This window comes from Prionailurus bengalensis, chromosome D3 (genome assembly GCF_016509475.1).
Source record: "Prionailurus bengalensis isolate Pbe53 chromosome D3, Fcat_Pben_1.1_paternal_pri, whole genome shotgun sequence".
Classification (NCBI taxonomy): domain Eukaryota; kingdom Metazoa; phylum Chordata; class Mammalia; order Carnivora; family Felidae; genus Prionailurus; species Prionailurus bengalensis.
Genome location: NC_057356.1, coordinates 67,107,258 through 67,122,055, shown reverse-complemented (window position 1 = coordinate 67,122,055; position 14,798 = coordinate 67,107,258). Strand labels below are relative to the sequence as shown.

The 14,798-nt window shown below is 41.6% G+C and overlaps 1 protein-coding gene across 4 annotated transcripts in view; it reads left to right on the top strand.

Annotated features, from left to right (window-relative positions):
- HDHD2 (haloacid dehalogenase like hydrolase domain containing 2) overlaps positions 1–14,798 on the top strand; it is a 36,560-nt gene that overhangs the window by 19,334 nt on the left and 2,428 nt on the right. For all 4 annotated transcript variants that reach the window (XM_043558750.1, XM_043558751.1, XM_043558753.1 and 1 more), the window contains exons 5-6: positions 9,823–10,039; positions 12,535–12,598. In XM_043558750.1, coding sequence (XP_043414685.1) covers positions 9,823–10,039; positions 12,535–12,598 — 281 coding nt within the window. The remainder of the gene's footprint in view (positions 1–9,822; positions 10,040–12,534; positions 12,599–14,798) is intronic.

Here is a 14,798-nt window from a genome sequence, read left to right as displayed (position 1 = left end):
GGTAATAAAAATGTACGTTGACATAATACTGACTTTGTAATTGCTCGGATGCTGTCTAATTAGTACACTTCCCTAACCATATTGATTTTTTTAAACACTACGTTTTAAAGCATTACAGTGCACTTATAGGTCAACTCTAATTTCACAAATGCACTTAACAGCTGGGTGGAGAATTAACAGAAGGATTTTAGGTCTTGCCCTTCTTTGCATATTGATGTCTCCACCGAGACTATGCCTCCCAACCAATGACTACAGCTGTTTGGATTGTGTGTGGCAAATATAGACATCTCAAATGAACCACCGATTAGCTAAATTACTATTCAGGTTGATAATGAGAATAAGCATTGGATTTTAAACCCCATTGCATAGCTGCCTTGAATAACAGCTTCAGGGGCATATTGCCCTCAGGCAGATACATCAACCTTCCACATTACACTGCCTCTTATTTACTGTGTTTTGAATGGGTACTTCCCCGCCCCCCACAAATGCACGGTACAGTCTGTCTACAAACGTGTGCTAAATGTCTGAATGAAATTGAGAACACTGAATTTAAAGAATTGATTTTGGGGAAGGGTAGGAACCACCTATAAGGAGTAGATACGATTTGGGTTTGGATTCTGTAAGACATTCAAATCCTAAGAGCCGTTGGTGGCTTTCCCCGTTTTGTCTCCTACTAAAAGATACAAAGTATAATATAATGAGCACTCATATGCCTGTCAACCAGTTTAAGAAATGCAAACTGTCAACACATTTGATATCCTCTGCATATCCCTCCCCAATTTTATTGCCCAAGACCCAAAAGTAACCAAGGTTATGAATTTTGTGTTTATGGTTGTCATACATTTCTTTATACTTATACCACATACACAGGTATCCGTAGACAGTATGTAGTAGTGTTTTGCGTGTTTTATATGGTACATATTCATCAATTTTCTTCATCTTCTGGTAGTATTGTATGAGTCATCAACACAAACATCCAAAGCTCTAGTTCCTTCATTTTCCCAGCCATAGTATGAGCTTGTAGCAAGGTTTTTTTGCATCTTCTGATCTGGGTTAGAAACCCAAAGCTTGAGCATTTTAGTAATGGACCAATTATAATTAAATTTGATGATCTCTATGAGGAGAAAGGCTGCTGGGCAAGCAGCTCACTTAATAACCTAACTTGAAGTTAGTGACAAAACTAAAAAAAAAAAAAAAAAAATCAGCACAAAAGTAATATGTCTTCATTGTAGAAAAGTTTAAATGTTCAAAAAAGAAAAAAGAATAAATAAAATTACCTGTAATCTTGCCACCTAAAGAGAACCCCAGTTAGCATGCTAGCACATAGCCCGTTTGTTTCCACGCACATAAATATTTAGATAAAAATAAGAATGTATGACACTGTGTGGTAACTTGCTTTTTAAAAGCTCCTGAGTGGCTCAGTCTTTTGAGCGTCCAACTTTGGCTCCAGTCATGATCTCAGGGTTCTTGAGTTTGAGCCCCACATCGGGCTTGCTGCTGTCAGCTCAGAGCCTGTTTCGGATCCTCTGTCCTCCCCTCTCTCTCTGCCTCTCCCCTGCTCACACACACTGTCTCTCTCTCTCACTCAAAAATAAATAAACATTAAAAAAAATAATAACCCCACGACATATTGTACAAGTTTTTCTGTATTCTTTTTTTTTTTTTTGATGTTTATTTATTTATTTTGAGAGAGAGAGAATCCCAAGCAGGCTCCATGTTCTCAGTGCAGAGCCTGGGGGAGGGCTCAAACTCATGAACCATGAAATCATAACCTGAGCTGAAAGCAAGAGTCAGATGCTTAACCAAGTGAGCCACCCAGGCACCCTGTTTTTCTATATTCTTAAGTAGTCTTCCAAAATGTGTTTGAGTCCCACAGCATATCCCAGTTTAAAAAGTGCAATAAATTGTGTAGCAATCTGCTTCCCATTAGTTATTTCCAGGATTTTAAAGTTAGTTTTGAAAAAATGAGAACATGTTTTCTAAGCAGTATTCGTGTTCATTCCTTAAGATTGTGTTCAGAAGTATCGTTGCTGGGTCAAAGGAATTTGGGGAAAAAAATTGCAGAGAATAGCTTAACCTAGGAAAAATTAAAGTTTTTTTTTTTTTCCCCCTAAATTAAGCGCAGCTGCCCTGGAGCTTCTAGAGGAGCTTATTAAGATGTCCTTATCACTGGAGATAAGTGACATCACAACTTACACAGGTAAATGCAGAGATGCAGGCTGCTTAATGATAATGTTTCAGGACTTTGTGAATGACTTCTTTCCTATAATTGTTGCAAGGTACATGAGTCCCCAAAAAGTCTTAAAAGGGTGTAGAAATTAGGTTTTTTTGGTTTGGAGGAGGAGATTCTTATTACCGTGAATGGTTTTTGTTAAATATTGAATTGCTTTCTTCACCCCATCTCCTTAAGAAAGGAAATAAGACATTTACTCCGGTATATTCAGTTCCTTAGAAAGAGAAGAAGAGAAAGGGAAGAAAAAAATGAACAATACTGGCCTCAGATATTAATGCATTTGGACAGTAACTCCTGAATTTTTTTCTAGGTGTTTGGAGCCCTGGATAAGAGCAGTTCCAAAACGATGTGGCAGCAGGGCGTAAAGTAGGAATATTTCTGTGGGCTTTTTCTGTTTTGAAAAGGCCGATTATGATGCAGTTTTTTTTTAATTTTTTTTTTAACGTTTATTTTTGAGACAGAGAGAGACAGAGCATGAACGGGGGAGGGTCAGAGAGAGAGGGAGACACAGAATCTGAAACAGGCTCCAGGCTCTGAGCAGTCAGCACAGAGCCCGACGCGGGGCTCGAACTCACGGACAGTGAGATTGTGACCTGATCCGAAGTTGGACGCTTAACCGACTGAGCCACCCAGGCGCCCCTATGATGCAGTTTTTTAAATTGAAGTCCAGATTATAAAAATAAAACACTTTGGAGGTGAGAAATTGTTTAAGACTTATGAACATGAGTTATGTAAAGCATTCCATTATATATATATATATATATATATATATATATATATATATATATGCAAGAGGACTTTATATGCCAGTTTGAAAATCAGAATACAGAACTGAGTTGAATATGAGTCACTAACTACTCTTCTTTTTTAATCAATTGGGGAGATTCTTTTATGGTCAGGGCAGCTCTTGCTGCTCCAAATAAAAGCTTCAGGTGAGTAAATCACATGAATATATTACTGATTTTTTTAAATTGGATGTATAACAGGCACAGTAAGGTGCACAGATTGTCAGTATACAACTCAATAAAATTAAAAAAATTTTTTCTTAATGTTTATTTATTTCTGAGACAGAGGATGAGTGGGGGAGGGGCAGAGAGAGAGGGGGACACAGAACCCGAAGCAGGCTCCAGGCTCCGAGCTGTCAGCACAGACCCCGACGTGGGGCTCAAACTCACAGACCACGGGATCATGACCTGAGCCGAAGTCGGATGGTCAACCGACTGAGCCACCCAGGTGCCCCTCAATAAAATTTTACACATAGACAAAACTGTGTAACCTCCACTCTGATCAAGAGCCAGAACATTTAGAGCGCCCTAGAAGGCTCCCTAGCCCAGTCAACACTACCTCTTCCGTAAGGTAACCACCATGATTTCTGTCAGTATTACCAGTTCTTGATCCTCATGTGAATGAAATCATCTAATTGTAGCATGTTTGTGTGTTTGTGAGATTACCCAGGTTGTTGCATATAACAGTACTTAGTTTTGTTTTCTTCTTTTTCTTTTATTGTTGTTATGTTGTACAGTAGTCCATTGTATGGATATGCCACAATTTGTTTATTTATTTTACCATTAATGGCATGTAGATTGTTTCCAGTTTTGGCTGTTATGAATAAAGCTGCTACGCACATTCTTCTACATGTCTTCTGGGCGGCATATGTGCTCATTTCTCTCGGGTCTGTTATCTAGGAAGGAAATTGCTGGGTAATAGGATAAGCACTTGTTTAGATTAGTAAATATTGCCGAACAGCTTTCCACAGTGATTGTACCAGGTCATATGTTCCCACCAGCTATCAACAGGAGTTCTCCTTGCTCCCCATTCTCATCAGTGTCTCGCTAGTCTATGTAATTGTAGCTGTTCTGTTTGGTGTGGCTGGTGGTATCTTACTGAGTTTCAGTTTGTATTTCCCATATGAGTAATGTTGTTTTCACATACTTATTGGCCATTGGATAGCTTTTGTGATGTGCCGTTCAGATCTTCGGCCTTTTCTGACTGGATTGTATTTTTCTTACTGATTTATAGGAGCTCTTTATACAGGTCTTTGGTTGGACATATGTACTGCAGCTATCTTATCCCTGTCGTGGTTTGCCTCCGTTAGTAGTATGAGAATTCTAATCATATGAGGACATGAAGTTCTTAATTTTGATGGAGTCCAATTTGTCCATATTTTCTTCTATTCTGCTTAAGAAATCTTTGCCTACCCCACAGTCATGAAGATATTTTCCTGAGTTTTTTTCTACCAGCTTTGTTATTCTACCTTTAACGAATACATCTGGGGTCTATTTTAATTAATTTTTGTGAATTATGTGAGGTAAAAGTTCACTTTTCTCCATACGGATATCCAGTTGTTTCAGCAACATTTATTGCAAAGACCCATTCTTTCTATTCTAGAATTGCAGTGGTGCTTTTGGTGCTTTTGACATAAATTCAGTGACTATAGATGTACGGCTCTGTTTCTAGATTCTCTATCTACGCTTGTGTTGTTCCATACTGTCTCAATACTCTGGCTTTCTAATAAGTCTTAATATCCAGTAGTGTTCATTCTCCAACTTTAACCTTTTTTAAAATTGTCTTGGCCATTCTACATCTTTTGAATTTCCATATAAAGTTTGGAATTAACTCATCAGTTTCCACACACAAAAAAAGCCTACTGGGAGTGTGATTGGATTCTATTTAATCTATGAATTGGGGTAGAATTTACAATGATATCTGAACAATGATGTCTCTTACAGTCTATGACAATGGAATGTATCTCCACTTAGGTTTTATTTTTGTGCTTTTTCAGCGGTGTGTTTACAGTATGGGCCTTAGATGTTTTGTCAAATTAATCCTTTTATTTCTTGTTTTTTGAGGGTGTTATAAATGGCATTTTATTAAATTTCATTTTCAAGTGGTGTTGCTAATATACAGAGGTATAATTGACTTTTTGTATGTTAACCTTGCATTTACTGATCTTATATTTACTTACTAAGAAAATAAGTTATTTGGAGAGTCTTTTGGATTGGATTTTCTACATAGTCAATTGTGGCACCTGCAGATAATGAGAGTATTCCTTCTCCCCTACCAATTTTTATGTTTTTATTTCTTTTTTTTTTTTTTTTTTTTTTTTTTTGCTTTATTCCATTTGGGACCCCAACTGCGGTACTAAACAGAAGTGGTGATGATAGGTAACCTGCTATTAATGAGACAGTGACTGTGGCAGTATGACATTGGAGATATTCTGAAGGTTTCTGTTAATTGTTAATGAGCTTTTCCTTTGATACATCTCACGATTTACTATTGTTTTAATTTGAGCTTTTGGTAGTTTGTGTTTCTCGGGTCAGTCGGGAGTGTCAGTACTTTGGTGATCGTCTAATCCAGTGGTTCTCAACCAGAGACATTTTTGCTTCCCAGAGGACATTTGGCAATGTTTGGAGACATTTTTGGTTGTCACAACTGGGGATGAGCAGTGCTGCTGGTACCTAGTAGGCAGAGGCCAGGGATGCCACTAAATGTCCTACAGGGTATCTGACAGCCTGACAACAGCATTTTCCAGTCCAAGAGGTCAGTAGTGCCAAGATTGAAAAGCCCCCCGATCTACTTCAGCCTCTTCATTTGAGAAGAAACTGAGGCCCACAAACATGACGTGATTTGCTGTTACCTATTGTAAATAGCATAGATACCACACTTCCTGTATTTATGAAGAAAAATAATTGCCATTACTGTCAGACAGATACTCTGAAAAGGTTTGCATATATCATCTCTGTTCCCCAAGATGGTGGGCATTATTCCGCATATTAAATCAAGACACTCAGACGTACAGGGCTTCATCCATGAATTTATTCAGTAGCCATTTAGTGAGAGGTGCCGGGGCTTTTTTTTGTTTGCGTCTGGGAAGTAAGAGATACCATGATGAGTAAAACTGATGGGCATGGTGGAAATTATATTCTAGTGAGGAAGACAGACCAGTCACAGTTGAGTAAGGACTATAAACTATAGTTTATACAGGAAGTGATACAGGGGACAAAGGGTGATGAGGGAAGAGATTGGAGGCAAGGAGGAAGTCCACTTTACATATGGAGGTTGGAAATGCTTCCTTGTTGTGTGGACGTTGAAGCTGGGACCTGACGAGTGAGCAGAAGATAGCTTTGTGAAAGTATGGGGAACTGTTTCAGGAGGAGGGAACACTGGGCATATGGGTTGAAACACAACAGAGTGACATTTTCTTTTAAGTGAGAAAAGACGATTGTGTCTGGTACACAACCATGGATAGGGAAGGTGACTTAAGACTGGAGATATAGACGGGGGGTCAGACAAGGCAGGGACTTAGGCTGTAGTGAGGACTTTGGGTTTTATACTGTTTGAAGTGAGAGTTGTTGAGGGATTCTGCATGTGGAAGGGATATGATCCTATCTTTCCTTTTTTTTTTTCTTTAAGTTTATTTATTTTGAGAGAGAGAAAGAGAGGGTGTGAGAGAGCACATGTAGGTGGGGGAGTGGCAGGGGGTGAGGAGAGAGAGAGGGAGAAAATGAATCCCAAGCAGACTCCGCACTGTAGTGCAGAGCCCGGTGTGGGGCTCGAACGCATGAACCTCAAGACCATGACCTGAGCTGAAATCAAGAGTAGGATGCTTAACCGACTGAGCCACTCAGGCGCCCCTACAGCCAGAGATTTTTTTTTTTTAATGTTAGAGAGAGATGCAGAGACAGAACATGAGCAGGGGAGGGGCAGAGAGGGAGAAGGAGACACAGAATCTGAAGCGGGCTCCAGGCTCTGAGCTGTCAGGACAGAGCCTGACGCGGGGCTTGAACCCATGAACCGTGAGATCATGACCTGAGCCAAAGTTGGACACTTAACTGACTGAGCCATCCAGGTGTCCCAACAGCCAGAGATTTTTATTTTTTTATATTAAATATAATTTATTGTCAAATTGGTTTCCATATAACACCCAGTGCTCATCCCAACAAGTGCCCTCCTCAATGCCCATCACCCACTTTTCCCTCTCCCTCACCCCCCATCAACCCTCAGTTTGTTCTCAGTATTTAAGAGTCTCTTATGGTTTGCCTCCTTCCCTCTCTGTAACTTTTTTTCTCCCTTTCTCCTCCCCCGTGGATTTCTGTTAAGTTTCTCAGGATCCACATATGAGTGAAAACATATGGTATCTGCCTTTCTCTGCCTGACTCATTTCACTTAGCATAATACCCTCCAGTTCCATCCATGTTGCTACAAATGGCCAGATTTCATTCTTTCTCATTGCCAAGTAGTATTCCATTGTATATATAAACCACAATTTCTCTATCCGTTCATCAGTTGATGGACGTTTAGGCTCTTTCCATAATTTGGCTATTGTGCTGCTATAAACATTGGGGTACAAGTGCCCCTGTGCATCACCACTCCTGTATCCCTTGGGTAAATTCCCAGCAGTGCTATTGCTGGGTTACAGCGTAGATCTATTTTTAATTTTTTGAGGAACCTCCACACTGTCTTCCAGAGTGGCTACACCAGTTTGCATTCCCACCAACAGTGCAAGAGGGTTCCCGTGTCTCCACATCCTCTCCAGCATCTATATCTCCTGAGTTGTTCATTTTAGCCACTCTGACCCAGCCAGAGATTTTTAAATCCGGCCTTCCTTGTGCCTTTTTTCCCTTGTTTCTTGAACCTCGATAATTTTACAGTTAGATATAGACAGAAAATTCTCAGATTTATTGCTGGTGCATTCCTGGTGGTTACAAAAGCAACCAACCCTTTGTTCCCCTGTCTAGAAATTGTACAAGTATTGGGGTGTCTATTTTTGATTTTTTTTTTAATGTTTAACTGTAAATATCTTTTTATCTGTGTCCTAGAAAACATTTACCTGTCAGGCCATCCTGAATATACCTGGGCTCTTCAGAGATTCAGTAAAGCTCATGTTGTGCAGAGAAGGACACTAAAAGCAGGCACCACTTCCTTGCGAGATGCCTGTCTTCTCCAGCCTGGTGAAGAACCAGTTCCCATTTAGAGAGATGTGGACGAACCCACAGTTTCAGCCCTTCCAGGGAAGGCACTAAAGTACTGCCTGGGAATTAAGTACACACATCAATCAAGCTGATAAGTCTTATCCCCAGTTAATATATAATAAAATATTAACAAAGCTAAATCAAATGAGTTTTTAGTTTAGCTATATCAGTGGAAAGCAATTTTGAGGTCTGTTGCATAAAGAATTCCAGTTCCGTGGTAGAGTAGCAAATAAATGGGATTGGGGGTGGGATGACAAGAGGAGGGGATAGATAAATTACCCATTATTATCTCACTATCAGCAGTGTTTCTTTAAGGCCAACATAGTGGCTTTATCAGGTTTCCTAACCATTGGATTTCGAGATCAGCTTTAAGAAGTAAATTTGTATTAATACTTAGCGAATACATTTGGAGGATCTATCCTATGCTGTGAACAATTCATAGTAACTAACAGTAAAGCCCTGTAATAGTCCAGTATTGGTTTTACTTAATAAAATATTTAATCATAAATGTCTGAATTCTGCATCTCCCACAGGAAGGCATTTCTGTGCCCACTGACAAGAATAATTTAGCAGTTTCATAGTTGAGCGCTTAATTACTCATAATTGTGAAGGGTAAGACGTGATGAATTCCTCCTCGATGGACATACTAAATATTTTAACTAAGGAGATGGCTTAAAGTAAATTAAGCCAGTGAGATCATTTATTACATTGGTTAAAAGCAGTTGAAGAAATAGATCTTGCCCCGCATCCCATTAGATGAGACTGTGTGCGTGACAGTCTCTGCTGTGTCCCTGACTGCAGGCTGCACTGTCGGGATCGGTGACCGGTGTCTGGGGAAGGGGGTTGGGAGGGAAGTACGAAGAAGCTGGTGCGGTTTCTTGGATTATGTTTTGCCTGAGTCACTAATGAGGCTCCTTAGCTCTATGTAGAGTTTGGTTCTCAAAAGACTGGGAAAACTCTTTCTGCCCTTTTCGTTGGCCTGAGAGCATTTGTCCTAAATCAGGACAAAGGAAGGGACTCGGCACTTGGTGTGTGTTTCAGGGAAGATGGCCTCATTTGCAAAGTAATGTCCAAGCAGTCAGAGGTACAACGAAGAGGTAAAGGTACAAGCAGAAAGTCCTTGTAACGTGCTCTTCTAAATTTCTGAATTAGAAGGAAACTTACATTCTGGAGTAAAGAGGAATCCAGATACTTCCAGAATGTGTCAGCGCGGCAACAGTTGTGTCAGATTGTAAAAGGCTCAAGAGCCTCCCGCTTACCGTTAGGGAAGGTTGAAACAACTTGTCTCATTAAGTTAAGCTTCTTCCCTCGAGTGTCTTATTTAGCTTTACTTCTCTTCATTCTCTCCCTGGTGATTTGGGTAAAGTGTCTGAAACCACTAAAGGTAAAAGGTTGAAGCAATCCCAAATTTAATAATCTATCACCTTTCTTGTGCGTATCTGAGTGTAATTCCCAGCAGTTCTCAGCGAATTCATTAGAAGACAGCAAGTCATTAAAAGTTAATAAGAAACTATTTGTTTCTGTGAGTGTGAATAAAACCACTTTGTGAGTCTGACATTCTTTTCCAGTCATAAAAGCCTTGCTTTTAGCCAATTTCCATTTTCTCTGTCTCCCCAGGTTACTCCTGGACGGGGCACCTCTGATCGCAATCCACAAGGCCAGGTATTACAAGAGGAAAGATGGCCTGGCCCTGGGGCCTGGACCGTTCGTGACGGCTTTAGAGTATGCCACAGACACCAAAGCCACAGTAGTGGGAAAACCAGAGAAAACGTTCTTTTTGGAAGCATTGCGGGGCACTGGCTGTGAACCTGAGGAGGCCGTGATGATAGGAGACGTAAGTAGCAAAGGCCCGGAAATGCCCTGAGCTCACCCATCATGCTGGGAAGACCCAACTCCAAAGCACTGCTTTGAAAGCCACACAGACTCTGTTACTGCTGATACCAGCTGGTAGTAAGTGGTACCTACCTATAAACAGGCTTGTCCGTAGATGCATAGTGATGCTCTTCTAAAGAATTGAAATTTTGATTATTTCTGACATTGTTCACAGTGTGGTGAGATGTGTGCGATCCAAAAGACCATTTAATGCAAGTCAATTAAATGCTTTGTATGTCTTTTTGAAGAAAACCTCTACACAAATTTCAGTTTTTTTGAATATTACTTACGCAGAGAACAACGTATACCTAAAGAATTCTACCATTATTGATTTTTTTCCTCTAGTATATGCTTTATGGACGAACTTCCCAATCAGTGTGCCACAAATAGCTACATATATTGATTACCTCAGCCCTCTGAGTGGTAGAGCTGACCCTGGATGATCGTAGGCTTTAGCCAGTGACCTCCGGCCGGAGAGCACCTTGTCAGTTTTGCCCAGTGTCCTGGGAAAACATTATTTTCTATGTGTGCTATGAGGAGGAAAGAGCCAGAAAGCACATTGGCTTGTGGCAAGTCAGTGGCAAGGATTAGATTTCAATTTTAAATAAACGCTTTAGGGGCTAGAAGGGACCATCGAGGTTGTCTGTTCCAAATCCCCTCATTTGATAGACTGGAACGCTGAAACCCAGAGGTGAAGCTTCAAGCTTAAATTCCCACAGCTAATTAGTGGCCCAGCTGGAGGTAAACTGCAGGCTCTGGACTCCCTCCAAAATAAACCATAGATCGCTTGCTTTCTTGACTTGTGATGGTGCAGGTGTATCGTGGGCCTCATTTCCTCTTCCACTTCCCTGTTCACTCACCTGAACCTGAATAGGGTGGTCGTTAAACTCGACGTAGCTTTGAGAAACCATCTTTTCAGCCCCATCTTTCCCCCTTGGCAAAGCAGTAGCCGACTTTCCTAGGCACATGTGTGTCTGAAGACGTGGCGATGTCAGAATTCTTTATCCCAGGAGTTTCCGGTATTGGGACAGGATGGGAGATGGCAAGGGCATGTGATGGCCGTTGTTCAGCGGCGTGCAGGTTGTTACCTGAGAGGCGGTGGGTTTCCCTCCCTTTCCTTGTCCACTTTCCCCACCTCCCTTCATCTTTCTCTTCCTCTCCCCTCTCTCTGCCGCTTCACTATGGCAAGTTTAGATGCAACAGAAGGTTTTAAATTAGACCTTGAGTAGAGATTTTGACATTCTAGAACTCGTTTCCAAGGTCTGTTGTTGAATATTAATGATTTTTGAGAAAAAAAACTTTTCTTCAGGCATGGTCTTGAATGAATCCTGTCTGTAAAAAGTCCCATAAAGACATGAGATGGCAAGATTGATTTTCTTGATATATCTTCCAGCCCTTGGATTTTTATTTCCTGACGTTTATCCTCAGTCAACCAAGCATATTCCTCTCTACCTTGGGTAAGAATTGCAAAGAAAGCTCCCTTTTCTAACTGATCTGTTAGCCCCAAGGGTGGAGATAACCGAGAATCTCAGTATTCTGGTTTGGCTTGAATCCACCTGTGAGGGAGGGCCAGCTGGAAAGTAAGGATAGTGTGCTACTTGGGCAGCAGAAAAGCTGACTTCTGAACCTAGTCCGTTCACTATCTGCAGGTGGATCATTTACCTTCAAGGCTGCCAAATGGATAGAATGCTTTCTCCTATGATCTGTTTTAAGAGGAGACAGATGTCCATGTGGAAAACATGAACTGTGTGGGGTGCCTGTGTGGCTCAGGTGGTTAAACATCTGACTCTTGATTTTAGGTCAGGTCATCATCTCACAGCTCATGGGATCGAGCCCCACGTCGGGCTTTGGGCTGACAGCGTGGAGCTTGCTTGGGATTCTCTCTCTGCCTCTCTCTCTCTCCTCCTTTCCCGCTTATGCTTGCTCACTCTCAAAAAAGATAAACTTGGGGCGCCTGGGTGGCGCAGTCGGTTAAGCGTCCGACTTCAGCCAGGTCACGATCTCGCGGTCCGGGAGTTTGAGCCCCGCGTCAGGCTCTGGGCTGATGGCTTGGAGCCTGGAGCCTGTTTCCGATTCTGTGTCTCCCTCTCTCTCTGCCCCTCCCCCGTTCATGCTCTGTCTCTCTCTGTCCCAAAAATAAATAAACGTTGAAAAAAAAATTTTTAAATAAAAAAAAAAAAAAAAAAGATAAACTTAAAAAAGAAAAGAAAATATGAACTATAGATGTGCTGTTTGTGTTTGGTCACTAGAATTACTGCTGTATTCTGGTGTACATTTTCCACCTCTGTAACACTTCCCTTGGTTCCATGTGGATGTCCCCCTTTTCCTCTCTTATATTTTAAGGAAAAAAATGCTCACGGTTGGCCATCCCAGCCTAATCCATCAGCCAATTGGTAGGGTTTTGTTGTCGAGCTCACTGAAGACAGTGAACTAAATGCTTTCTTTATGCTTTTCTAGGATTGCAGGGATGACGTTGGTGGGGCTCAGAATGTCGGCATGCTGGGTATCTTAGTACAAACTGGTATGTATCCGCTACATAAGCCTTCTCTAAAACAGATGGTAAAATACACTTGCTTAAAGAACAGTCTTTGCAGAAATGACAAAGCCCACGGGGCACTGTAATTGTCTTTCTGTCACAAAGCAAAAATAAAATGGACTCTGGGTCTCAGGGGAAAAAGACAGTGTGGGAGGGCCCATGCTGCACAAAATTAAGAAGATCACAGAGGGTTGAGAGGTCATTTTGCAATTTACCTAGAGGTAACTATCGTGCTGGTTGACAGTTAGCATTTATGTGATTTTCTGGATATACAAATCACCACATTGGAACAGACCAGAGACCACTGATGGTGATGCTCTATGAAAGTATCTTTTTTTAATTTTTTTTTATCGGTGTCAGCTAGAAGATGATAAAGTTGGTTTCCTGAGGAACAGGTGAGCCGAGGGATCTGATACTTTGTGTTAATGTTTGCATTTTTAAAAAATTACACAAAAAGTTTTTATCTTTCACTTACCATCTTAGGAACTATTTTTCCTGTACCCAAATTAGAAATACTGTTAGTGGTCCCTCAAAGTAAATTTAAGGAAAAGCAGACCTTAGAGGACTCGGCTGACACAGAATTATGACTACAGTGGTCCCGCTCGGTGTCCTGGGTCCTGGCCTCAGCCTGCCCTGACCAGCCATGCAGGTGCATCTGCCGGGTGTCATATTTAACAAAAGAGCTGCAACTCAGAAATTTTTTAGAAAAAGTACATTTCCTCCTGACTGACATTTATTCAAGGAAATGTGGCTACAGAAAAGCTATTTTAAATTTAAAAATAGAAGCAAGAAAACCTAGCTGCAGCACCCATGGAACAAGAAGCATTTGGCAGGGCCCGCGTGAACAAAGAGCACAGGCTGTGCCAGGGCTCCGGAGGGAGGCTTGGAGCCTGGCAGAGGGTGACACCGGTCACTCCAGAATTCACATCTCTCAGTCAAAATGATCAGCACCGTCCCGGGAACATTACTGCCCTTTGATGTAAGCAGAACAGAGGAGGTATCAAGGTCAAGTCCAGAAGAGTCCTCACTCTCGTGATCCCTCCCTACATCTTAATTTCCAAATTCCTGCCATTCGCTGTTTTATTTTCTGGTCACTGAGGAAATCTTCAGGTAACTATTTTTGCTCTTGTGTATTAGTCCCGTGAACATTTTCTTTCTTTAGGTCACGTAATTAAGGATTTACACGAAGTGTCAAAACCGTCCCACACCAGTGTCTCGTAGGCCCTGCTTCCCCTTCCCCTGGCTGGCCTCTGCAGCTTGTCCCTTCTTTTCTGACTGCCAGTTGGTTGTGATCAGCCTATCACAGAGGCACCCAGTTAGTCTTAGAGAAGCCAGCAGCCTAACATAATCAGATTGAAAATGTATAACCAGTAAAGCAGCTATGTCCAGTGCAGGGAAACGGGCCCGTCTGCGCTGTTCATCTCTGGCCAGGAAAAATCCCAGGTGAGCCCACTGTTGTAAAAGCAGACAAAACAGCTGGCTGCCTTGATAAACTTGAACTCCATGCATGTGAACAACCAGTAGACCTCCCGGTGTTGAAAATTATCCTAAAGATTTTAACCTCTTCGATTAGAAGGGCTTCTTGTGGATAGTCTTGAGCAGTTTTGTTTCTCAGTGAGTAGCACACGGTAGACGCTCAGGATACGTTTGCCCAGCGGTTTGTTAGTAAAGGTCTGTGGCTGGTCCTGCACAAAATTGATTTGTTTAGCATGTAAAACAATCACCTAGAAAGGACAGGGCCAGTCTTTATCTAACATCATCAAAACGGCTTCCTGTATTCTCCCTCCATTCATCATTTATCCACCCAGGAGAGCACCGAGTGCCACAGTGAATGCGGCAGTCTTGAGTGACATGGCCAGCTTCACGCCCTCGGCCCACATTATTGAGCAGATACATGTGTATGCCAGATACAACTTGAGGTGCTGGAACTCTCACACCTGTGTAAGCCACCATGTCCATTTGTACTTTGTAGACACCCCACTTGCAGGGCCAGACAGAAGCATTCTGCGAGCCCTTATCTCCATGGTTGAGAAACTTGACTTTCACATATTTGCCCTTAGCCTCTGGATCCAGGAAGTAGGTGGTATGAGCAGTAGTCAGTCATTGACTCATGGATGAGACCCAGTAGAAACATGGCAAGAGTTTATACTTCATGGAACTTAAGCTTGAGAAAAAACTAGCAGCA